General features: G+C 55.1%; 1 protein-coding gene and 1 non-coding gene across 3 annotated transcripts in view; both read left to right on the top strand.

Annotated features, from left to right (window-relative positions):
* Positions 1–24,667, top strand: part of acin1b (apoptotic chromatin condensation inducer 1b) — a 45,493-nt gene extending 20,826 nt beyond the window's left edge. The window contains exons 8-18 of one of the 2 annotated variants that reach the window (XM_088634273.1): positions 7,396–7,549; positions 12,678–12,723; positions 13,149–13,330; positions 14,140–14,310; positions 14,407–14,566; positions 15,504–15,649; positions 15,768–15,875; positions 18,208–18,315; positions 18,789–19,185; positions 19,311–19,411; positions 22,951–24,667. In XM_088634273.1, coding sequence (XP_088490399.1) covers positions 7,396–7,549; positions 12,678–12,723; positions 13,149–13,330; positions 14,140–14,310; positions 14,407–14,566; positions 15,504–15,649; positions 15,768–15,875; positions 18,208–18,315; positions 18,789–19,185; positions 19,311–19,411; positions 22,951–23,355 — 1,978 coding nt within the window. In that variant the 3' untranslated portion in view covers positions 23,356–24,667. Of the gene's footprint in view, positions 1–7,395; positions 7,550–12,677; positions 12,724–13,145; positions 13,331–14,139; positions 14,311–14,406; positions 14,567–15,503; positions 15,650–15,767; positions 15,876–18,207; positions 18,316–18,788; positions 19,186–19,310; positions 19,412–22,950 lie in introns of both variants that reach the window. The other variant, XM_088634272.1, reaches the window with a different exon arrangement.
* On the top strand, positions 8,128–8,239 carry LOC148660369 (small nucleolar RNA U6-53/MBII-28). The gene has a single exon (XR_015939931.1). It is a non-coding gene; the product is annotated as a small nucleolar RNA U6-53/MBII-28 (small nucleolar RNA).
* Positions 24,668–25,000: the final 333 nt, after the last annotated feature.

Below are 25,000 nucleotides of genomic sequence, written 5' to 3'. Positions count from 1 at the left end.
GAGAAAGCTGGAGGAGGGAGAGAGAGGGGTGTCCAGAGAGGGGAGAGAGAGAAAGCTGGAGGAGGGAGAGAGGGGTGTCCAGAGAGGGGAGAGAGAGAAAGCTGGAGGAGGGAGAGAGAGGGGTGTCCAGAGAGGGGAGAGAGAGAAAGCTGGAGGAGGGAGAGAGAGGGGTGTCCAGAGAGGGGAGAGAGAGAAAGCTGGAGGAGGGAGAGAGAGGGGTGTCCAGAGAGGGGAGAGAGAGAAAGCTGGAGGAGGGAGAGAGGGGTGTCCAGAGAGGGGAGAGAGAGAAAGCTGGAGGAGGGAGAGAGAGGGGTGTCCAGAGAGGGGAGAGAGAGAAAGCTGGAGGAGGGAGAGAGGGGTGTCCAGAGAGGGGAGAGAGAGAGAAAACAGGAGGAGAAAGAGAGAGGGGTGTCCAGAGAGGGGAGAGAGAGAAAGCTGGAGGAGGGAGAGAGAGGGGTGTCCAGAGAGGGGAGAGAGAGAGAAAACAGGAGGAGAAAGAGAGAGGGGTGTCCAGAGAGGGGGGAGAGAGAAAGCAGGAGGAGAAAGAGAGAGGGGTGTCCAGAGAGGAGAGAGAGAGAGAAAGCAGGAGGAGAAAGAGAGAGGGGTGTCCAGAGAGGAAAGAAGGAGGACAGGGAGAGAGACCCGACAACCTCTTGATTTCTGTTTCCTCATGGTGGGGGGGGATCACTTGCTTCCCGGTGTCTCGTTACTCCGATTCTTTCCGTCGTCCACGGTGATGCTCGGCCGTTTGTACTGGCGCGTCGTCCCAGGTGACCTCTGACCCGCAGCCAGTGAGAGTGGCTGTGTCCCTTTTCCCCCGGTGCTGCTTGCTCCGCCTGTCCGTGGCGTGTCCTGAGAACTCCCCGTTTCTGATCAGCCTGCCTGCAGGATCGCTGTGCGCTCTGTCCCGGCCAGTCTGGACGCAGGGGTCCTCCCGTCCCATCATCCCAGTCAGGACTCTTCCAACCCTCTCCCTTCTCTCCCCTCTCCCTCGCACTCTCTTCTCTCTCTCCCCCATACTACCTACATCTATAGAGCATTATTGAGAGACAGGCTCACTGTCTGTTCCTCAGGCTGTGACAGGAGATCACACACTGTATTATTATTATTGAGAGACAGGCTCACTGTCTGTTCCTCAGGCTGTGACAGGAGATCACACACTGTATTATTATTATTGAGAGACAGGCTCACTGTCTGTTCCTCAGGCTGTGACAGGAGATCACACACTGTATTATTATTATTGAGAGACAGGCTCACTGTCTGTTCCTCAGGCTGTGACAGGAGATCACACACTGTATTATTATTATTGAGAGACAGGCTCACTGTCTGTTCCTCAGGCTGTGACAGGAGATCACACACTGTATTATTATTATTGAGAGACAGGCTCACTGTCTGTTCCTCAGGCTGTGACAGGAGATCACACACTGTATTATTATTATTGAGAGACAGGCTCACTGTCTGTTCCTCAGGCTGTGACAGGAGATCACACACTGTATTATTATTATTGAGAGACAGGCTCACTGTCTGTTCCTCAGGGTGTGACAGGAGATCACACACTGTATTATTATTATTATTATTGAGAGACAGGCTCACTGTCTGTTCCTCAGGCTGTGACAGGAGATCACACACTGTATTATTATTGAGAGACAGGCTCACTGTCTGTTCCTCAGGCTGTGACAGGAGATCACACACTGTATTATTATTATTGAGAGACAGGCTCACTGCCTGTTCCTCAGGCTGTGACAGGAGATCACACACTGTATTATTATTATTGAGAGAAAGGCTCACTGTCTGTTCCTTAGGCTGTGACAGGAGATCACACACTGTATTATTATTATTGAGAGACAGGCTCACTGTCTGTTCCTCAGGCTGTGACAGGAGATCACACACTGTATTATTATTATTGAGAGACAGGCTCACTGTCTGTTCCTTAAGCTGTGACAGGAGATCACACACTGTATTATTATTATTAAGACAGGCTCTCTGCCTGTTCCTTAGGCTGTGACAGTAGATTACACACTGTATTATTATTATTAAGACAGGCTCTCTGCCTGTTCCTTAGGCTGTGACAGGAGATCACACACTGTATTATTATTATTATTATTATTATTATTATTATTATTATTGAGAGACAGGCTCACTGCCTGTTCCTCAGGTTGTGACAGGATATCACACACTGTATTATTTTTATTGAGAGACAGGCTCACTGTCTGTTCCTCAGGCTGTGACAGGAGATCACACACTGTATTATTATTATTGAGAGACAGGCTCACTGTCTGTTCCTCAGGCTGTGACAGGAGATCACACACTGTATTATTATTATTGAGAGACAGGCTCACTGTCTGTTCCTCAGGCTGTGACAGGAGATCACACACTGTAGTGTTATTATTGAGAGGCAGGCTCAATAATAGTGTGGGGTTGTAGATCACTCTCTGGGCACTTACCTAGTTCAGAATGTGCATGCAGACCTGTGTGGGACAGTTGTGTGTGTCTGTAGGTCTGTGTCAGACTGTTCTGTATGTGTGGCAGTGTGGGTCTCTGTCAGACATTTGTGTTTGCGTGTTGCAGTTTCTCTCTCTGCAGGTCTCTTGTCAGACAGTTTTGTGTGTGTCTTGTCAGACAGTTGTGTGTGTCTCTGCAGGTCTCTGTCAGACAATTGTGTGTGTGTCTGCGGTCTTTGTCAGACGTGTGTGTCTGGAGGTCTGTATCAGATAGTTGTCTGTGTGTAGCGGTTTGTCTCTCTGTAGCTCTGTCAGACAGTTGTGTGTGCGTGTAGCAGCGTGTGTTTCTGCAGGTCTGTGTCAGACTGTTCTGTATGTGTGGCTGTGTGGGTCTCTGTCAGACATTTGTGTGTGTAGCTGTGTGTCTCTGCAGGTCTCTGTCAGACAGTTGTGTGTGTGTCTCCGTCAGACAGCAGTGTGTGTCTGCAGGACTCTGTCAGACTGTGTGTGTGTGGCTGTGTGTCTCTGCAGATCTCTGTCAGACAGTTGTGTGTGTCTGTAGGTCTTTGTCAGACAGTTGTGTGTGTAGCAGTTTGTCTCTCTGTAGCTCTGTCAGACAGTTGTATGTGCGTGTAGCAGGTGTGTCTCTGCAGGTCTCTGTTAGACAGTTGTGTGTGTGTGTAGCTGTGTGTCTCTGGAGGTCTCTGTCAGACAGTTGTGTGTCTCTCTGCAGGTCTCTGTCAGACAGTTGTGTGTGTGTAGCTGTGTGTCTCTCTGCAGGTCTCTGTCAGACAGTTGTGTGTGTGTCTGCAGGTCTCTGTCAGACAGTTGTGAGTGTGTGTGTGTCAGACAGTTGTGTGTGAGAGTAGTGGTGTGTGAAGGTGATCTATATCAGGGTTATTAATAGGACTTGGTAACTTTAGCACTCGGAGAAGGAGACACACATTTGAAACCAGAGGTGAATGAAGCTCAGTTTCTGGGATTTTCTGTCTCTGCTTTTCCAAGTGCTTCACCTCTCGGGAGTGACCAGAACCAATAATTACAGCATTAAAAAGGTTAATAATAATGATCACATATATATAATAATGATCACAGACGTGAAGCTACCAACGATCTCCACTTTAATAATCAGCCCACATTAGTATACCTTAGGCTTTTCGATAAATCAATTACCAGGGCGACTAGTTACAAAAGCCGTTGAATAATAGTTATAGTAATAAAAAGGCCTGCAGGAAAATTACAAGCGTGGTAGTGGTTGATTTCGAGTGCAGTAGAATTGTGTGAAACGTAACATAGTATTTTTAGTACAGCCGAATTAAAAGCTAAAGTAAAACCCGTATTTATGAAGCAGGAAATTGTCAATTTTGTGGGGGGGAGCGTGATCCTGGTCTTAACAAGCTCGTTTGACCCTCTCAATTGCCGTCAGGCGTTCTGCGCGGCCAGCCCCGACCGGTGTGGCTGTGGAGGAGACGGGGTCCTCGCCCTCCCTCTCGCTCTCGCTCAGTCCTCGGGTTTAATCCAACATGGCCGCCGTGCGTGTTCGGGCGCTCTGAGAGCAACGCAGCGCAGCGCAGAAAAGCCGCAGTCGAAACGCGTCCTCCTCCCGCCAGAGCCGCACAGCCACACCGCGGGCCGCCGCCGCAGGGACTCCCGAACCGGGCCGGGGAAGTAGGCTCGGGGTGCGGGCCGGGAAATATGCTGTCCGAAACCAACAAAAGCGGGTAAGCGAGGCGAGGTAGGGGGGCGAGGGAGGGAGAGGGGCGAGGGAGCAGCGCATCGCATCGGCTCGGCTCGCCTCTCCTCTCCTCGGTCCGCGGCCGCGTCTGCCTTTCTTCCGGCGCTCCTGCGATCATGCCGGGCCGCGGAGGCCTTGCCGGGCCGGGCCGGCCGGGGTCTGCCTGGACGCGCAGTGTGTGAATGGGGAGAGGGGGGAGGAGGAGGTGGCGGCGGGGGGAGACGTGATCACCGATCGCCGGTGCTCGTGTGGAACTGCGGCTCGCCGTGTCGGTGTTTGCGGTGGCGTGGAACCGGTCCTCACGCGTCTGAAAAACGCCGACTTAGGACCTTGGAGGAGGAGTGGGGTGTGAGAGGGGGGGGGAATCGTCTTTTTTCTTGGGAGAGATCCCCGCTTTCGCTGCTGCTGTGGCCGTGAGGGAAGCGCTGGGGCTGTCGGTGTGGTACAGCCCTGCCACACTCAGTCTCTCAGATCTCGCCTTCACCCTCTGCTCTTCCCTACTGCCTCTGCCTCTGCCTCTCTCCTCATTCTTCTCTCCCCTTCTCTGCTCCTTTCTCCTCTCCCTTTCTCGGCCTCTTTCTCCTTTCTCCTCTCCCCCACTCTGCCTCTTTCTCCTCTGCCTTTCCCCTTTCTCCTCTCTGCCTCTCCTCTCCCTCTCTCGGCCTCTTTCTCCTTTCTCCTCTCTCGGCCTCTTTCTCCTTTCTCCTCTCTCGGCCTCTTTCTCCTTTCTCCTCTCTCGGCCTCTTTCTCCTTTCTCCTCTCTCGGCCTCTGCCTCTTTCTCCTCTCTCGGCCTTTCCCCTTTCTCCTTTCTCCTCTCTCGGCCTTTCCCCTTTCTCCTTTCTCCTCTCTCGGCCTCTGCCTCTTTCTCCTTTCTCCTCTCTCGGCCTCTGCCTCTTTCTCCTTTCTCCTCTCTCGGCCTCTGCCTCTTTCTCCTTTCTCCTCTGCCTCTTTCTCCTTTCTCCTCTCCCTCTCTCGGCCTTTCCCCTTTCTCCTCTGCCTCTTTCTCCTTTCTGCCTCTCCTCTCCCTCTCTTGGCCTCTTTCCCCTTTCTCCTCTCCCTTCTGCCTCTTTCCCCTTTCTCCTTGGCCTCTTTCTCCTTTCTCCTCTCCCTCTCTCGACCTTTCCCCTTTCTCCTTTCTCCTCTCTTGGCCTCTCCTCTCCCCTCTGCCTCTTTCTCCTTCCTCCTCTCCCTCTCTCAGCCTCTTTCTCCTTCCTCCTCTCCCTCTCTCAGCCTCTTTCTCCTTCCTCCTCTCCCTCTCTCAGCCTCTTTCTCCTCTCCCTCTCCCTGCCCCTCTCTCCTTTCTCCCTATTTCTCCTCTCCCTCTCTTTCCCCTCAGCCCTTCTCCTTTCTCCTCTCTCCCTCTTTCTCCTTTCTCCTCTCCCTCTCTGCCTCTCCCTCTCTCTGCCCCTTTCTCCTCTCTGCCTCTCCCTGCCCCTCTCTTCTTTCTCCCTCTTTCCCCTCTGCCTCTTTCTCCTCTCCCTCTCTCTCTCCCCTCAGCCCTTCTCCTTTCTCCTCTGCCTCTTTCTCCTTTCTCCTCTGCCTCTCCCCTCAGCCCTTCTTCTTTCTCCTCTCCCCTCTGCTGCTTTCTCTGCCCCCCCTCCCCCTCCTCTCTGCCTCTCTTCCCCTCCCCCTCTTCTCTACCTTTCTCTCTCTCCGTTTACTCTGCCTTTCTCCTGTCTCTTCTCAGTCTCTTTCCTCTGCCTCTCTCCCCTCTTGCCCCTCTTCTCCTCCACTCCTCTCTTCTCTCCTCTTGCCCCCTCTTTGCCTCCTCTGCCCTCTCTCTGCTCCCCCCCCCGCTCCTCTCTCCCCTTTCTTTTCCCCCGCTCCTCCTCTCTCTCCTCTCTTGCCCCCGCTTCTCCTCTGCTCCTCTCCCCTCTTCTCCTCTGCTCCTCTCTTGCCCCCGCTTCTCCTCTCTTCTCCTGTGCTCCCCTCTCCTCACTCTTCTCCTTTGTGGCCCTCCTCCGCCTCAGTCTCTCCGTCTCAAGGAGCTGGCAGAGCTGTAGTGAAGCCGGTAACGAGCTCGTTAAGAGTCCTGCCCCAGGCTCGGCCCAAGGCTGGAGTGCGATCGGGAGGTGGGGGGCTGGAGACTCTGGCGTTCAGAGAGATCCTCTGACGAGGCGGACACCGGACTCTGGCTCCGGCCCTGGCCCCACCAGAGTGGGGGGGGGGGATAGGGGTTCTCTGAGGATAGAGGGGTGCCTCCTCGCACCCCTCCTGCGCTCGGCTCTCCCCCTGCTGTGTCCAGAGCCAGCTGCTCGCTGCCCGTCAGCTACAGGCTCTGCGCTGTGTCTGCGTTGCGCTGTCCAGACTAGCAGTGCTCTTAACTCTCTCCTTCCTCTTCAGTCTTAGAACACTTCTCCTGCAGGAGCCAGGCAGCATTATCACCCCTCTCTCTCAGTGCAGTGTTAATGTACTGGAGTGTCCAGTCAGTGTGTCTGTATGAACCCCTCTCTCTCAGTGCAGTGTTAATGTACTGGAGTGTCCAGTCAGTGTGTCTGTATGAACCCCTCTCTCTCAGTGCAGTGTTAATGTACTGGAGTGTCCAGTCAGTCAGTGTGTCTGTATGAACCCCTCTCTCTCAGTGCAGTGTTAATGTACTGGAGTGTCCAGTCAGTCAGTGTGTCTGTATGAACCCCTCTCTCTCAGTGCAGTGTTAATGGATTGGAGTGTCCAGTCAGTCAGTGTGTCTGTATGAACCCCTCTCTTTCAGTGCAGTGTTAATGGACTGGAGTGTCCAGTCAGTCAGTGTGTCTGTATGAACCCCTCTCTCTCAGTGCAGTGTTAATGGACTGGAGTGTCCAGTCAGTCAGTGTGTCTGTATGAACCCCTCTCTCTCAGTGCAGTGTTAATGTACTGGAGTGTCCAGTCAGTCAGTGTGTCTGTATGAACCCCTCTCTCTCAGTGCAGTGTTAATGTACTGGAGTGTCCAGTCAGTCAGTGTGTCTGTATGAACCCCTCTCTCTTAGTGCAGTGTTAATGTACTGGAGTGTCCAGTCAGTCAGTGTGTCTGTATGAACCCCTCTCTCTCAGTGCAGTGTTAATGTACTGGAGTGTCCAGTCAGTCAGTGTGTCTGTATGAACCCCTCTCTCTCAGGGCAGTGTTAATGTACTGGAGTGTCCAGTCAGTGTGTCTGTATGAACCCCTCTCTCTCAGTGCAGTGTTAATGGACTGGAGTGTCCAGTCAGTGTGTCTGTATTAACCCTTCTCTCTCTCTCAGGGAGATAAAGCAGGGTGCGATGTCTGAGTCCACTGGCTCAGTGATGGAGTCTGAGGGACGTCCAGACTCCGAGGTTACCGAAGTTGCTGGGGGCCAGCCCCAGGGACGCCCTGAAGGTCAGGGGTCGGAGAGCAGTGAAGGGCGCTTGGAGGAGGTAAGAAAGACGAAGGGGAGGCATGAACGAATTTTGGGGGTGATGGGGGGGGGGGGACACTTATTTATACTGATATGTACTGTGTTTTTAATTTATTTTTAGTAAGTGGGGAGAAGTTTTAGTTTCAACAGCTCTTCGGGCTTCTGTTCAAAATTCCACTGACGTTAATGGTTTTGATATGAGATTATAATCAGACTCATTGACACTGACAGAGCCGTATGAGACACTCCAGGCTGGACTGACTGGACTGTGATCTTGATTAGTGATTAACTGAGATTATAATCAGACTCCACTGACACTGACAGAGCAGTGTGAGACTCTCCAGGCTGGACTGGACTGTGATCTTGAATAGTGATTCACTGAGATTATAATCAGACTCCACTGACACTGACAGAGCAGTGTGAGACTCTCCAGGCTGGACTGGACTGTGATCTTGAATAGTGATTCACTGAGATTATAATCAGACTCATTGACACTGACAGCTGTCTGAGCCAGTGTCTGACTGACATTAGTGGTATCGCTGTGAGCTGTGAGAGGATGAGAGGGGGGCTCTGGTAGACTGGTGTCCTGGCCTGCTGCTCCAGTGATGAGTTACCATGCTAATACTGATACACCAGGCTGGCTGTGTGTCTGTCTGGGTGTAGGTGAGTTAAACTCTCCTTCTCACATTGTCTGTGTGCTCTGAGGAGATCACTGGGCCAGCCTGCCAGCCTCTGTTAATTTCTCTCTCCTGGGCTTCCTGACTGAGACCAGCCTGTTACCTTGACTTTCAGGTTATCCCTGAGTCTGAGGATGGACTGACTGGACTGTGATCTTGATTAGTGATTCACTGAGATTATAATCAGACTCCACTGACACTGACAGAGCAGTGTGAGACTCTCCAGGCTGGACTGGACTGACTGGACTGTGATCTTGATTAGTTACTAACTGAGATTATAATCAGACTCCACTGACACTGACAGAGCAGTGTGAGACTCTCCAGGCTGGACTGGAGTGACTGGACTGTGATCTTGATTAGTGATTCACTGAGATTATAATCAGACTCCACTGACACTGACAGAGCAGTGTGAGACTCTCCAGGCTGGACTGGACTGTGATCTTGATTAGTGATTCACTGAGATTATAATCAGACTCCACTGACACTGACAGAGCAGTGTGAGACTCTCCAGGCTGGACTGGACTGACTGGACTGTGATCTTGATTAGTGATTCACTGAGATTATAATCAGACTCCACTGACACTGACAGAGCAGTGTGAGACTCTCCAGGCTGGACTGGACTGACTGGACTGTGATCTTGATTAGTGATTCACTGAGATTATAATCAGACTCCACTGACACTGACAGAGCAGTGTGAGACACTCCAGGCTGGACTGGACTGACTGGACTGTGATGAGGATTAGTGATTCACTGAGATTATAATCAGACTCCACTGACACTGACAGAGCAGTGTGAGACTCTCCAGGCTGGACTGGACTGACTGGACTGTGATCTTGATTAGTGATTCACTGAGATTATAATCACACTCCACTGACACTGACAGAGCAGTGTGAGACACTCCAGGCTGGACTGGACTGACTGGACTGTGATCTTGATTAGTGATTCACTGAGATTATAATCAGACTCCACTGACACTGACAGAGCAGTGTGAGACTCTCCAGGCTGGACTGGACTGACTGGACTGTGATCTTGATTAGTGATTCACTGAGATTATAATCAGACTCCACTGACACTGACAGAGCAGTGTGAGACTCTCCAGGCTGGACTGGACTGACTGGACTGTGATCTTGATTAGTGATTCACTGAGATTATAATCAGACTCCACTGACACTGACAGAGCAGTGTGAGACTCTCCAGGCTGGACTGGACTGACTGGACTGTGATCTTGATTAGTGATTAACTGAGATTATAATCAGACTCCACTGACACTGACAGAGCAGTGTGAGACTCTCCAGGCTGGACTGGACTGACTGGACTGTGATCTTGATTAGTGATTCACTGAGATTATAATCAGACTCCACTGACACTGACAGAGCAGTGTGAGACTCTCCAGGCTGGACTGGACTGACTGGACTGTGATCTTGATAAGTGATTCACTGAGATTATAATCAGACTCCACTGACACTGACAGAGCAGTGTGAGACTCTCCAGGCTGGACTGGACTGTGATCTTGATTAGTGATTCACTGAGATTATAATCAGACTCCACTGACACTGACAGAGCAGTGTGAGACACTCCAGGCTGGACTGGACTGACTGGACTGTGATCTTGATTAGTGATTCACTGAGATTATAATCAGACTCCACTGACAGAGCAGTGTGAGACTCTCCAGGCTGGACTGGACTGACTGGACTGTGATCTTGATTAGTGATTCACTGAGATTATAATCAGACTCCACTGACACTGACAGAGCAGTGTGAGACTCTCCAGGCTGGACTGGACTGACTGGACTGTGATCTTGATTAGTGATTAACTGAGATTATAATCAGACTCCACTGACACTGACAGAGCAGGGTGAGACTCTCCAGGCTGGACTGGACTGACTGGACTGTGATGAGGATTAGTGATGAAGTGGGAGTGTATTTGGACTTGGGATCCCCAGGGCTCTGACAGTGGGAGGAGTGGGGTGCTCCTGTGATTTGGCCTGTCCCGCACTGGCATGCAGCACAGTCGAGGTGTCTGGCCTGGGGTTTTGGGGTTCTCTGGGGTGGGGGGTGAAAGGGGGTGTTGGGGAGTAGCCGTGCCTTCCCCTCCTCCCTCCGGGTGGCGTGCGGACTGGGTGTCAGGGCGGGGCCTGCTGGCTGTCCGCGTCAGGCCCTGCCCTGCCCTGCCCTGCGGTGCGGCCGCCCGGGGGGACCCGGGGCGGCAGGGCGCCCCCCCCCGCAGGCCGGGCCCCTCCCCCCGCCGCCGCGTCTGCTGTGTAACCACTGTGAGTTGTCTTTGCAAGGGGAGCTGGGAGGGCCTCCATGTTTAAACCGGCGTTGATTGCTCTGTTGTAAAGGTGCTCATGCCTCTTCCATTGCCCCTAACGGCACCTGCGTGCTGCTCCTGCCGCCACTCCTGGCGCGCTTTGCCCCCGGCCCCGAGCTAAGCCCCGCCGCCCGGCCTCGGAGACGTCCACCGGAAGGGCCCGCCGGCCCGCGGCCCCTCCCCCTGCCCCGCGGCCTCCCGGGGGCTCTGCGCTCGGACTCCAGGGGCGCGGGGGACCGCGCCGACGCGTCGCCGCCCGGGACTGAGTGTCTGTCCTCAAGCCGGCGGATCGCTTCCCTCTGGATTGTGCACCAAGGGCCGCTGGGAAGGACTGACTCTTGACTCTTGACCCTTGACCCCAGCCGTTCGCGGGCCGGACCCCACGGGGCCCTGGGGCCGCCCCTGTCGCCCCCGCCCGGATTACAAAGCCCAGGACTGCCGCGCCCGCAGTGCCGCCCCTGCTCCCCCCCCGTTTCCCGGGGGCAGGGGAAGGATGGACTTTCTCCGGCGCTCGAACCCAGCGGACTGTCGGCGTGTCGCCTCGGGAGGATTACAAAGTCCCGCTCCCCCCCCCCCTGGGCCCGGCCCCGCGCGCACACAGCCCCTGCTCGCCGGGTCCGCGGGCCTCCTGGAGGAAAGGGTTTCCCAGCGTCGCCCGCCGGCTCGCTGCTGGAGAGAGGAGGGGTACAGGGGGCAGGGGGCGGACACAGCGGCCGAGACCCCCCGCTCACCTGAGTCCCCGGGGGAGGCTGTGTGACAGAGAGAGAGAGCAGGGCTGCCTCAGAAGAACTGCCCCCCCCCACCAGGGCCCGAAGACGCGCTCAGAGCCCAGGGGACTTGTGTGATCTCCCCTGCCCCCCCGCGCGCAGCACCGGCGCCCCTCCAGCTGCTGCTGGCCTGGAGGCCAGGCTGAAAGACACTCGACGAGGACTCCTGGCGGAGGGGGAGGGCGAGAGGGGGGCTCAGGACTTGGGACACTCACAAGAACAGCCCTGCCCCTACCAGCCTTCGGGGACTGGGGTTTGGGGTCTGGGGACCGGAGGGAGACCCCCCCAGTGAACACTGCAGCGCCCCACCCCCCCTCCACAGTCAAACAGGGGCACTTCCTGTCAGCCGGCCAGTCCGCTTCACACTGTCAAACTGAGTCCCGCCCACACTTCCTCCTCCGCCACCTCTGATTGGACCCTTGTTGCCTAGATACAGTACACAGTGCCGTGCGATTGGGCCATAGCCAAGCCAATGAAGATCAGGTGTCAATGGTACCAGGAAACACTTGTCATTTCTTTGTTTTATATGTTTTTTTTTAAATATACTTAAATATTGTCTGCAGAGACATTTGTTTTTTAAAACTCAAAAAAGGAGGCATTGACTACAGTTTAAGATGTGTAATGGACTTACTTTTATTTAAATGTATTTTGGATACTGCAGTTTGAATTTAATTGGTAGATTAGCTCTGAAACCTCCAAATGCAGATGCCTGTGTAGATTTCCATGTTGTCTCGCAGCGCTCCGCGGCCGCCTGTGGCGTATAATTACCCGCAGGCCCTGTTTTTAACACCGCGAGATCCCGCTCCTCCTCCTCCTCCTCCCCCCATCCTGCTTCCGAAACTGCAGCTCCGTCAGAGACTGCACGGGGCTGATAGTTTCCTCCTGTGTTTGTCCTGCGCGGTCAGACACGCGGCAGACCGGGCCAGGCCTCTCCCCCGCCTTCGCCGGCGCGCTCGCTCGCTCTGCCCCCTTCCTGCAGGGAGACGAGCAGGGCCTGTGGCCTGGGCTGTCCCCTGTCCCTGTCCCTGTCCCCGTCCCCGTCCCCCACCCACGCACGGACATCCCAAGTCCTGCAGTGGCCTTCTGTCTGAGCTGGGAGGCCGGGGGGCTGTGGGGTCTCCTCCCCCTGCTCCCCTGCCCTCCTGCGCCCTCCGCAGGGCATTGTGGGTCGGAATTGCCTGGGGAACGGTCGGCCAGGTCTGCTAGGTCTCTCCCGCCCCCCCCCCTCCATCCCCTCACCTCTCCATCTCCTTCTTCTGTTGATTGATGGCTGTAACCCTCTCCCCCCCTCCCTCTCCCCCTCTGTCTGTCCCCCCTCTCCGTTCGCCTGCTCTCTGTCTCTCTCACCTCTCCCCTGCCCTGGGGACTTGTATTCTCTCTCTTTCTCTTCCAGAACTCCTCGGCCAAAGCTTTCGCCACGCGCAAGATCTCCCTGTCCTGTGAGTATGACAGTCCAGCCTGTGCCTCTCTCCTTTCCACTGCAGTGTTCATGTACTGGAGTGTCCAGTCAGTCAGTGTGTCTGTATGAACCCCTCTCTCTCAGTGCAGTGTTAATGTACTGGAGTGTCCAGTCAGTCAGTGTGTCTGTATGAACCCCTCTCTCTCAGTGCAGTGTTAATGTACTGGAGTGTCCAGTCAGTCAGTGTGTCTGTATGAACCCCTCTCTCTCAGTGCAGTGTTAATGTACTGGAGTGTCCAGTCAGTGTGTCTGTATGAACCCCTCTCTCTCAGTGCAGTGTTAATGTACTGGAGTGTCCAGTCAGTCAGTGTGTCTGTATGAACCCCTCTCTCTCAGTGCAGTGTTAATGTACTGGAGTGTCCAGTCAGTCAGTGTGTCTGTATTGACCCCTCTGTGTTTCAGCAGCCAGTAAGCCCAGTCCAGGGGGAGCCCCAGCCAATGCAGGGGTGTCTGGAGGAGGAGGGGGTGCAGGAGTGGGTGTCGAGGTTGAAGCTGGGGGACAGCCAGGAAGGAAGAGACGCTGGGGCTCCAGCACCGCCGTCACGGCCAAGAAGCCGTCCATTAGCATCACCACCGAGTCGCTGAAGGTGAGAGAGTTGACCTGACTGCCTGTCTGCCTGTCCAGCACAGCTGACCCAGGAGCCCAGGGCCCTGACTGCCTGTCGGCCTGTCCAGCACAGCTGACCCAGGAGCCCAGGGCCCTGACTGCCTGTCGGCCTGTCCAGCACAGCTGACCCAGGAGCCCAGGGCCCTGACTGCCTGTCGGCCTGTCCAGCACAGCTGACCCAGGAGCCCAGGGCCCTGACTGCCTGTCGGCCTGTCCAGCACAGCTGACCCAGGAGCCCAGGGCCCTGACTGCCTGTCGGCCTGTCCAGCACAGCTGACCCAGGAGCCCAGGGCCCTGACTGCCTGTCGGCCTGTCCAGCACAGCTGACCCAGGAGCCCAGGGCCCTGACTGCCTGTCGGCCTGTCCAGCACAGCTGACCCAGGAGCCCAGGGCCCTGACTGCCTGTCGGCCTGTCCAGCACAGCTGACCCAGGAGCCCAGGGCCCTGCCTGTCTGCCTGTCCAGCACAGCTGACCCAGGAGCCCAGGGCCCTGTCTGTCGGCCTGTCCAGCACAGCTGACCCAGGAGCCCAGGGCCCTGTCTGTCTGCCTGTCTGCCTGTCCAGCACAGCTGACCCAGGAGCCCAGGGCCCTGTCTGTCTGTCCAGCACAGCTGACCCAGGAGCCCAGGGCCCTGTCTGTCTGTCCAGCACAGCTGACCCAGGAGCCCAGGGCCCTGTCTGTCTGCCTGTTTGCCTGTCCAGCACAGCTGACCCAGGAGCCCAGGGCCCTGCCTGTCTGTCTGCCTGTCTTGTCTGCCTGCTGTGTCCTGACTGACCGGTGTCTTCCAGTCGCTGATCCCGGACATCAAGCCGGCGGCGGGCCCAGGTGGGCAGGAGGCGGTGGTGGAGCTGCACCCGGACGAGGGCCGGCTGTCGGGCGACGAGGCGGGCGAGCGAGGGGCGGAGCGCGGCGAGGCCGGCCTGGACCGGGGCCTGAAGATCCGGCGCACAGTCACCCAGGTGCGCCCCGCCGCCCGCGCGCTCACCCCGGTGTCACGCCCCGCCGGCGCCTCGGTGTGTGACCAGGCGCCCCGGCCCGCTCTCTCTCCGCCTCAGGTGGTCCCCGCGGAGAGCCGCGAGAACGGCCAGAAGGACCCGGCGCCCGAGGAGGAAGAGGAGCCAGAGAAGGGGGCCGAGGATGAGAGGAAGGACACCCCCCCTGAGGTCGCCATGGAAACGCAGCCTCCCGTTGTCATGGAGGTGGAAGTTAACAAAGGTGATTGCTTCAGGTCAAATGTGCTACTTGTCTGTATGAACCCCTCTCTCTCAGTGCAGTGTTCATGTACTGGAGTGTCCAGTCAGTGTGTCTGTATGAACCCCTCTCTCTCAGTGCAGTGTTAATGTACTGGAGTGTCCAGTCAGTCAGTGTGTCTGTATGAACCCCTCTCTCTCAGTGCAGTGTTAATGTACTGGAGTGTCCAGTCAGTCAGTGTGTCTGTATGAACCCCTCTCTCTCAGTGCAGTGTTAATGTACTGGAGTGTCCAGTCAGTCAGTGTGTCTGTATGAACCCCTCTCTCTCAGTGCAGTGTTAATGTACTGGAGTGTCCAGTCAGTGTGTCTGTATGAACCCTCTCTCTCAGTGCAGTGTTAATGTACTGGAGTGTCCAGTCAGTCAGTGTGTCTGTATGAACCCCTCTCTCTCAGTGCAGTGTTAATGTACTGGAGTGTCCAGTCAGTGTGTCTGTATGAACCCCTCTCTCTCAGTGCAGTGTTAATGTACTGGAGTGTCCAGTCAGTCAGTGTGTCTGTATGAACCCCTCTCTCTCAGTGCAGTGTTAATGGACTGGAGTGTCCAGTCAGTCAGTGTGTCTGTATGAACCCCTCTCTCTCAGTGCAGTGTTAATGTACTGGAGTGTCCAGTCAGTCAGTGTGTCTGTATGAACCCCTCTCTCTCAGTGCAGTGTTAATGTACTGGAGTGTCCAGTCAGTCAGTGTGTCTGTATGAACCCCTCTCTCTCAGTGCAGTGTTAATGTACTGGAGTGTCCAGTCAGTCAGTGTGTCTGTATGAACCCCTCTCTCTCAGTGCAGTGTTAATGTACTGGAGTGTCCAGTCAGTGTGTCTGTATGAACCCCTCTCTCTCAGTGCAGTGTTAATGTACTGGAGTGTCCAGTCAGTGTGTCTATATGAACCCCTCTCTCTCTGACTCTCAGTCACACCCAGCGACACTCTGGTGCGTCGCTCCATCAGTCAGCAGAAGAGTGGAGTGTCCATCACTATTGATGACCCAGTCCGCACATCCAAGCAGCCCTCTCCACCTCGGGGGAAGGTCTCTTGCATCGTCCACATCTGCAACCTGGTGAGCCTCCGGGTCGGGGTGCGGCGCTGCTGCTGCAGGGGGGTGCAGTCTGACGGTAGGGTGTTTGTGGGGTGCTGCCCCTCACCCCTCACCCCTGTGTGTGTGTTTGTGCTCCCAGGTTCGGCCGTTCACGCTGGGCCAGCTGAAGGAGCTGCTGAACCGGACCGGCACCGTGATCGAGGAGGGCTTCTGGATCGACAAGATCAAGTCCCACTGTTACGTCACGGTAGGGTCTCTCCCACTCCCTCTGCTGTCCTGTCTCTCTCTGTGGGTGGTAACCTGTCTCTCTCTCTCTGTGTGTCGGTGTTACCCTGTCTCTGACTGCTCTCTGGTCTCTCTCTCTGTGTGTCGGTGTTAACCTGTCTCTCTGACTGCTCTCTGTGTGTCGGTGTTAACCTGTCTCTCTGACTGCTCTCTGTGTGTCGGTGTTAACCTGTCTCTCTGACTGCTCTCTGTGTGTCGGTGTTTACCTGTCTCTCTGACTGCTCTCTGTGTGTCGGTGTTTACCTGTCTCTCTGACTGCTCTCTGTGTGTCGGTGTTACCCTGTCTCTCTGACTGCTCTCTGGTCTCTCTGTGTGTCGGTGTTACCCTGTCTCTGACTGCTCTCTGGTCTCTCTGTGTGTCGGTGTTACCCTGTCTCTGACTGCTCTCTGGTCTCTCTGTGTGTCGGTGTTACCCTGTCTCTGACTGCTCTCTGGTCTCTCTGTGTGTCGGTGTTACCCTGTCTCTGACTGCTCTCTGGTCTCTCTGTGTGTCAGTGTTACCCTGTCTCTGACTGCTCTCTGGTCTCTCTGTGTGTCGGTGTTACCCTGTCTCTGACTGCTCTCTGGTCTCTCTGTGTGTCAGTGTTACCCTGTCTCTGACTGCTCTCTGGTCTCTCTGTGTGTCGGTGTTACCCTGTCTCTGACTGCTCTCTGGTCTCTCTGTGTGTCGGTGTTAACCTGTCTCTCTGACTGCTCTCTGTGTGTCGGTGTTATCCTGTCTCTCTGACTGCTCTCTGTGTGTCGGTGTTATCCTGTCTCTCTGACTGCTCTCTGTGTGTCGGTGTTACCCTGTCTCTCTGACTGCTCTCTGGTCTCTCTGTGTGTCGGTGTTAACCTGTCTCTCTGACTGCTCTCTGTGTGTCGGTGTTACCCTGTCTCTGACTGCTCTCTGGTCTCTCTGTGTGTCGGTGTTACCCTGTCTCTGACTGCTCTCTGTGTGTCGGTGTTACCCTGTCTCTCTGACTGCTCTCTGGTCTCTCTGTGTGTCGGTGTTACCCTGTCTCTGACTGCTCTCTGGTCTCTCTGTGTGTCGGTGTTAACCTGTCTCTCTGACTGCTCTCTGTGTGTCGGTGTTAACCTGTCTCTCTGACTGCTCTCTGTGTGTCGGTGTTAACCTGTCTCTCTGACTGCTCTCTGTGTGTCGGTGTTAACCTGTCTCTCTGACTGCTCTCTGGTCTCTCTGTGTGTCGGTGTTACCCTGTCTCTGACTGCTCTCTGGTCTCTCTGTGTGTCGGTGTTATCCTGTCTCTCTGACTGCTCTCTGTGTGTCGGTGTTATCCTGTCTCTCTGACTGCTCTCTGGTCTCTCTGTGTGTCGGTGTTAACCTGTCTCTCTGACTGCTCTCTGTGTGTCGGTGTTACCCTGTCTCTGACTGCTCTCTGGTCTCTCTGTGTGTCGGTGTTAACCTGTCTCTCTGACTGCTCTCTGTGTGTCGGTGTTAACCTGTCTCTCTGACTGCTCTCTGGTCTCTCTGTGTGTCGGTGTTAACCTGTCTCTCTGACTGCTCTCTGGTCTCTCTGTGTGTCGGTGTTACCCTGTCTCTGACTGCTCTCTGGTCTCTCTGTGTGTCGGTGTTATCCTGTCTCTCTGACTGCTCTCTGTGTGTCGGTGTTATCCTGTCTCTCTGACTGCTCTCTGGTCTCTCTGTGTGTCGGTGTTAACCTGTCTCTCTGACTGCTCTCTGTGTGTCGGTGTTACCCTGTCTCTGACTGCTCTCTGGTCTCTCTGTGTGTCGGTGTTAACCTGTCTCTCTGACTGCTCTCTGTGTGTCGGTGTTAACCTGTCTCTCTGACTGCTCTCTGGTCTCTCTGTGTGTCGGTGTTAACCTGTCTCTCTGACTGCTCTCTGGTCTCTCTGTGTGTCGGTGTTACCCTGTCTCTGACTGCTCTCTGGTCTCTCTGTGTGTCGGTGTTAACCTGTCTCTCTGACTGCTCTCTGTGTGTCGGTGTTAACCTGTCTCTCTGACTGCTCTCTGGTCTCTCTGTGTGTCGGTGTTAACCTGTCTCTCTGACTGCTCTCTGTGTGTCGGTGTTACCCTGTCTCTCTGACTGCTCTCTGGTCTCTCTGTGTGTCGGTGTTACCCTGTCTCTGACTGCTCTCTGGTCTCTCTGTGTGTCGGTGTTAACCTGTCTCTCTGACTGCTCTCTGTGTGTCGGTGTTAACCTGTCTCTCTGACTGCTCTCTGTGTGTCGGTGTTAACCTGTCTGGGCTCTCTCTCTGGTGGTAACCTGTCTCTCTGACTGCTGTGCTGTCTGGCTCTCTCTCTGGTGGTAACCTGTCTGTCTCTGCACCAGTACTCCAGCACGGAGGAGGCCGTGGCCACTCGCAGTGCCCTTCACGGGGTGAAGTGGCCTCAGAGTAACCCCAAGTTCCTGAGCGTGGACTTCAGCGAACAGGACGAGGTGAGTCTCCAGGCTCGTGGTGCTGGGTTTGAGGCCTCTCCTCTCCTCTCCTCTCCGGCCGTCTTGTCTTGGAGAGTTTATAACCCTCACCTTCCACACGCTGTCGTTTGTCATCTCTCCCTCCTGCCCTCCCTCTCTCCTGCCCTGCCTCTCTTCTGCCCTCCCTCCCTCTCTCTCCCTCCTGCCCTCCCTCTCCCTCTCTTCCTCTCTCTCCTGCCCTCCCTCTCTCCTGCCCTGCCTCTCTTCTGCCCTCCCTCCCTCTCTCTCCCTCCTGCCCTCCCTCTCCCTCTCTTCCTCTCTCTCCTGCCCTCCCCCTCTCTCTCCTGCCCTCTCCCTCTCTCTCTCCCTCTCTGTCTCTCTCCTGCCCTCTCCCTCTCTCTCTCCCTCTCTGTCTCTCTCCTGCCGTCTCCCTCTCTCTCTCTGTCTCTCTCCTGCCCTCTCCCTCTCTCACCTCCTGTCCTGTTCTCCCACAGCTGGATTTCCACCGCGGGCTGCTGGTGCCGGACCGCAGCTCTGAGGGCCAGCGGCCGGGGGAGGAGGATCGGAGCTCCGGGGCTCCCGGGGGACCCCTGGGACCCCTGGGCCCCCTGGCGCCGGGCAGGGGCGGGCTGCCCCCATCCCTGCTGCCGGACAGGGAGCGGGAGCGCGACAGGGAGCGGGGCGGCGTGAGGGACCAGTGGGCCGAGCGGGAGAGGGAGATGGAGCGGCGAGAGAGGACGAGGGCGGAGAGGGAGTGGGACCGGGACAAGGTCCGGGACTTCGGCAAGCTGCCGGAGGACAGGGAGGGCGCCCGGCGCTCGCGGTCCCGGGAGCGAGAGAGGAGGCGGAAGGAGAGGGGGAAGAGCAAGGAGAAGAAGACCGACAAGAAAGGTAACGGCGAGCTTTAGTGCATTGTCCCGCTGTCTGCCCTGCGCCTTGGCACCGCGGCGCCTCCCGCTGTCTGCCCTGCGCCCTCTCCTAACGTCTCCTAACAGTGTTTCTGTGTGGCCGTGCAGAGAAAGCCCCAGAGGAGCCTCCCGCCAAACTGCTGGATGACCTCTTCTGCAAAACGAAGGCAGCTCCCTGCATCTACTGGCTGCCCCTCACCGACGAGCAGGTGAGTGCCGAAACAGGAGACACACACTGTATTATTATTATTGAGAGACAGGCTCACTGTCTGTTCCTCAGGCTGTGACAGGAGATCACACACTGTATTATTATTATTGAGAGACAGGCTCACTGTCTGTTCCTCAGGCTGTGACAGGAGATCACACACTGTATTATTATTATTGAGAGACAGGCTCACTGTCTGTTCCTCAGGCTGTGACAGGAGATCACACGCTGTATTATTATTATTGAGAGACAGGCTCACTGTCTGTTCCTCAGGCTGTGACAGGAGATCACACACTGTATTATTATTATTGAGAGACAGGCTCACTGTCTGTTCCTCAGGCTGTGACAGGAGATCACACGCTGTATTATTATTATTGAGAGACAGGCTCACTGTCTGTTCCTCAGGCTGTGACAGGAGATCACACACTGTATTATTATTATTGAGAGACAGGCTCACTGTCTGTTCCTCAGGCTGTGACAGGAGATCACACGCTGTATTATTATTATTGAGAGACAGGCTCACTGTCTGTTCCTCAGGCTGTGACAGGAGATCACACACTGTATTATTATTATTGAGAGACAGGCTCACTGTCTGTTCCTCAGGCTGTGACAGGAGATCACACGCTGTATTATTATTATTGAGAGACAGGCTCACTGTTCCTCAGGCTGTGACAGGAGATCACACACTGTATTATTATTATTGAGAGACAGGCTCACTGTCTGTTCCTCAGGCTGTGACAGGAGATCACACGCTGTATTATTATTATTGAGAGACAGGCTCACTGTCTGTTCCTCAGGCTGTGACAGGAGATCACACACTGTATTATTATTATTGAGAGACAGGCTCACTGTCTGTTCCTCAGGCTGGGACAGGAGATCACACACTGTATTATTATTGAGAGACAGGCTCACTGTCTGTTCCTCAGGCTGTGACAGGAGATCACACGCTGTATTATTATTATTGAGAGACAGGCTCACTGTCTGTTCCTCAGGCTGTGACAGGAGATCACACGCTGTATTATTATTATTGAGAGACAGGCTCACTGTCTGTTCCTCAGGCTGTGACAGGAGATCACACACTGTATTATTATTATTGAGAGACAGGCTCACTGTCTGTTCCTCAGGCTGTGACAGGAGATCACACGCTGTATTATTATTATTGAGAGACAGGCTCACTGTCTGTTCCTCAGGCTGGGACAGGAGATCACACACTGTATTATTATTATCGAGACACAGGCTCACTGTTCCTCAGGCTGACAGGAGATCACACACTGTATTATTATTATTGAGAGACAGGCTCACTGTCTGTTCCTCAGGCTGTGACAGGAGATCACACACTGTATTATTATTATCGAGACACAGGCTCACTGTTCCTCAGGCTGACAGGAGACACACACTGTATTATTATTATCGAGACACAGGCTCACTGTTCCTCAGGCTGGGACAGGAGATCACACACTTTATTATTATTATCGAGACACAGGCTCACTGTTCCTCAGGCTGGGACAGGAGATCACACACTGTATTATTATTATTGAGAGACAGGCTCACTGTCTGTTCCTCAGGCTGGGACAGGAGATCACACACTGTATTATTATTATTGAGAGACAGGCTCACTGTCTGTTCCTCAGGCTGTGACAGGAGATCACACGCTGTATTATTATTATTGAGAGACAGGCTCACTGTCTGTTCCTCAGGCTGTGACAGGAGATCACACACTGTATTATTATTATTGAGAGACAGGCTCACTGTCTGTTCCTCAGGCTGTGACAGGAGATCACACACTGTATTATTATTATTGAGAGACAGGCTCACTGTCTGTTCCTCAGGCTGTGACAGGAGATCACACACTGTATTATTATTATTGAGAGACAGGCTCACTGTCTGTTCCTCAGGCTGTGACAGGAGATCACACACTGTATTATTATTATTGAGAGACAGGCTCACTGTCTGTTCCTCAGGCTGGGACAGGAGATCACACACTGTATTATTATTATTGAGAGACAGGCTCACTGTCTGTTCCTCAGGCTGTGACAGGAGATCACACACTGTATTATTATTATTGAGAGACGGGCTCACTGTCTGTTCCTCAGGCTGTGACAGGAGATCACACACTGTATTATTATTATTGAGAGACAGGCTCACTGTCTGTTCCTCAGGCTGTGACAGGAGATCACACACTGTATTATTATTATTGAGAGACAGGCTCACTGTCTGTTCCTCAGGCTGTGACAGGAGATCACACACTGTATTATTATTATTGAGAGACAGGCTCACTGTCTGTTCCTCAGGCTGTGACAGGAGATCACACACTGTATTATTATTATCGAGACACAGGCTCACTGTTCCTCAGGCTGACAGGAGATCACACACTGTATTATTATTATTGAGAGACAGGCTCACTGTCTGTTCCTCAGGCTGTGACAGGAGATCACACACTGTATTATTATTATCGAGACACAGGCTCACTGTTCCTCAGGCTGACAGGAGACACACACTGTATTATTATTATCGAGACACAGGCTCACTGTTCCTCAGGCTGGGACAGGAGATCACACACTTTATTATTATTATCGAGACACAGGCTCACTGTTCCTCAGGCTGGGACAGGAGATCACACACTGTATTATTATTATTGAGAGACAGGCTCACTGTCTGTTCCTCAGGCTGGGACAGGAGATCACACACTGTATTATTATTATTGAGAGACAGGCTCACTGTCTGTTCCTCAGGCTGTGACAGGAGATCACACGCTGTATTATTATTATTGAGAGACAGGCTCACTGTCTGTTCCTCAGGCTGTGACAGGAGATCACACACTGTATTATTATTATTGAGAGACAGGCTCACTGTCTGTTCCTCAGGCTGTGACAGGAGATCACACACTGTATTATTATTATTGAGAGACAGGCTCACTGTCTGTTCCTCAGGCTGTGACAGGAGATCACACACTGTATTATTATTATTGAGAGACAGGCTCACTGTCTGTTCCTCAGGCTGTGACAGGAGATCACACACTGTATTATTATTATTGAGAGACAGGCTCACTGTCTGTTCCTCAGGCTGGGACAGGAGATCACACACTGTATTATTATTATTGAGAGACAGGCTCACTGTCTGTTCCTCAGGCTGTGACAGGAGATCACACACTGTATTATTATTATTGAGAGACGGGCTCACTGTCTGTTCCTCAGGCTGTGACAGGAGATCACACACTGTATTATTATTATTGAGAGACAGGCTCACTGTCTGTTCCTCAGGCTGTGACAGGAGATCACACACTGTATTATTATTATTGAGAGACAGGCTCACTGTCTGTTCCTCAGGCTGTGACAGGAGATCACACACTGTATTATTATTATTGAGAGACAGGCTCACTGTCTGTTCCTCAGGCTGTGACAGGAGATCACACACTGTATTATTATTATTGAGAGACAGGCTCACTGTCTGTTCCTCAGGCTGGGACAGGAGATCACACACAGTGTTATTATTATGCAGGGCAGTAGACGTGCGGTCAGTGTGTTGACTGTGTCTGTGTTGCAGGCGGTGCAGAGGGGCGTGGAGCGCGCCGAGAGGATGAAGGAGCGGGAGAAGCGGCGCCGGGAGCAGCAGGAGGAGGAGGACCGGCGGCGGGAGGAGGAGAGGCGGGAGCGAGTGAAGGGCCGGGAGAAGGAGGGGGCGGCCGTGGGCGGGGCCGGGGCGGGGCCAGCCAGCCGGCCGGGGGCGGGGACAGGGGCGGCGGCAGCCGAGGGGGAGCGGGACAGGGACAGGGAGCGGGACAGGGACCGGGACAGGGGGCGCGAGCGGGAGGGCGACAAGAGGAGAGACGGGTACCGGCGCAGCGGCGGGGGCGACGCCAAGGCCGGGGGCACGCCCGCGGGGGCGCCGGGGGGCAGCAGGCGGTCTCGGAGCCGCAGTAACCCCCCCGGCCGGGAGAGGCGGCGCTGAGGCCCGCCGGGCGAGGGGCCGAGAGCGACGGGAGGCGCGGGCCCGCCGGGTCGGCCCGTCTGGATTCGGAGCGCACAGTGATCTCCCATCGGCTCCCCGAATCGCAGGCGCCCTCCGCTGCAGAGAGGGCGTACCCGGGAGGGTAGGAGCCGCCCCTGAGCGTGAGAGTCGACCGTTCCCCCTCTTCCCCCTCTCCCCTTGTCCAGCGCTCGGCAGCCACACGGCATCATGGGATATCACTCTCTCGGCGCGCAGTTCTCAGCCTCCCCGGGAGGACCGGGCTCTGCTCTCTCTCTCTCCCCCCCCCCCTGCCCGAATCCCCAGAGAGAGCCGGGAGATCTCGGGCCAGAGGCGCTTCCTGCTTGCCCGGGCGCAGCCTCGGCGCCGATCCGCCTTCTCCCCCGCTCTCCGCACGCACAGTCCTCCTCGCTTTTTCCCAGTCTTGGGGTTTCTGTTCCTTTTCCGAGAGACGGAGGGGAGGGCGCTTGGGGTTTGTTGTGGGTTGGCCCGGCTTTGCGACGAGATGCCCATCGGCCCCGAGCCCCAGTGTGCGGGGGGCAGGCTGGTACCCTCGTTTCTAGGGGGACTGTTTTGAGTGTCGCACCCCCTCGGGTGCGCGCTCTGCCTTGGTTCCGAAGAAGGCAGGCTGTCCCGTGGGGAGGGGTTCGTTTTCCCCACGAAGTTGTGACTTAGACACATACTTTACTCTGGAGAAAGTGTTGCGCTGCCTGAATCACTGGGTGGATTTCGAAGTGTCCCCTCTGCCTCTCTAACGGGCTCCGAGACTGGCGGTCTTGAGAGACGCCTCCCTGTACAGTCTCCTCTCTCCTGGGCGGCTGTGGCTCCGAGACTGGCGGTCTTGAGAGACGCCTCCCTGTACAGTCTCCTCTCTCCTGGGCGGCTGTGGCTCCGAGACTGGCGGTCTTGGGAGACGCCTCCCTGTACAGTCTCCTCTCTCCTGGGCGGCTGTGGCTCCGAGACTGGCGGTCTTGGGAGACGCCTCCCTGTACAGTCTCCTCTCTCCTGGGCGGCTGTGGCTCCGAGACTGGCGGTCTTGAGAGACGCCTCCCTGTACAGTCTCCTCCTTCCCCCCTCTGCTCCTGTGTGGCCTGTATAGAGGAGAGGATGGAGATTTAATCTTTATTAAGAAAAATGACTGTTTTAATATTTTTATTTTTTAATATTTAGTATGAATCATTTTTTGGGGGATAGGGTGGGTGGGGGAGCTTTACTTTTTGTTTTTTCTTGGATATTTTTTTTCCCTGTAAGTGCTCGATGTACAAAGAATAAAAAGAGACGAGGTTTAAAAAAAGCGCGTCTGGAGTCGGGTGTTTTTCTGGGGAAACCCGCTTGGCGCGGCGCGGGCTGTGCGGCGGCGGGTTCGAGCCCGCGCCGTGTCTCCAGCTGTCTCGGGCTCTGGGAGGACGGGAGAGGGCCTCGTCCGATCGGCTCTGGCCCTCCGGTCTGAAAGGAGGCCGCGGGGGACACGGAGAACTCGCTCCCCACTTGCTCCTCCGCCCCCCCGTGTGCGGTGCCGGGGGTCAAGGGCGCTCGTGGCTTTGCCAGAGGGGCGTGTGGTGGGCGCCACCGCTCCCTCCCAGCCCCGGGGCCCTGGGCTGCTGTCTGTCTGTGTGGGGCGGGCGTG

Source organism: Lepisosteus platostomus, chromosome 6 (assembly GCF_059453375.1).
Source record: "Lepisosteus platostomus isolate fLepPlt1 chromosome 6, fLepPlt1.hap1, whole genome shotgun sequence".
NCBI classification, from domain to species: domain Eukaryota; kingdom Metazoa; phylum Chordata; class Actinopteri; order Semionotiformes; family Lepisosteidae; genus Lepisosteus; species Lepisosteus platostomus.
This window is presented reverse-complemented; position numbering and strand designations above follow the sequence as displayed.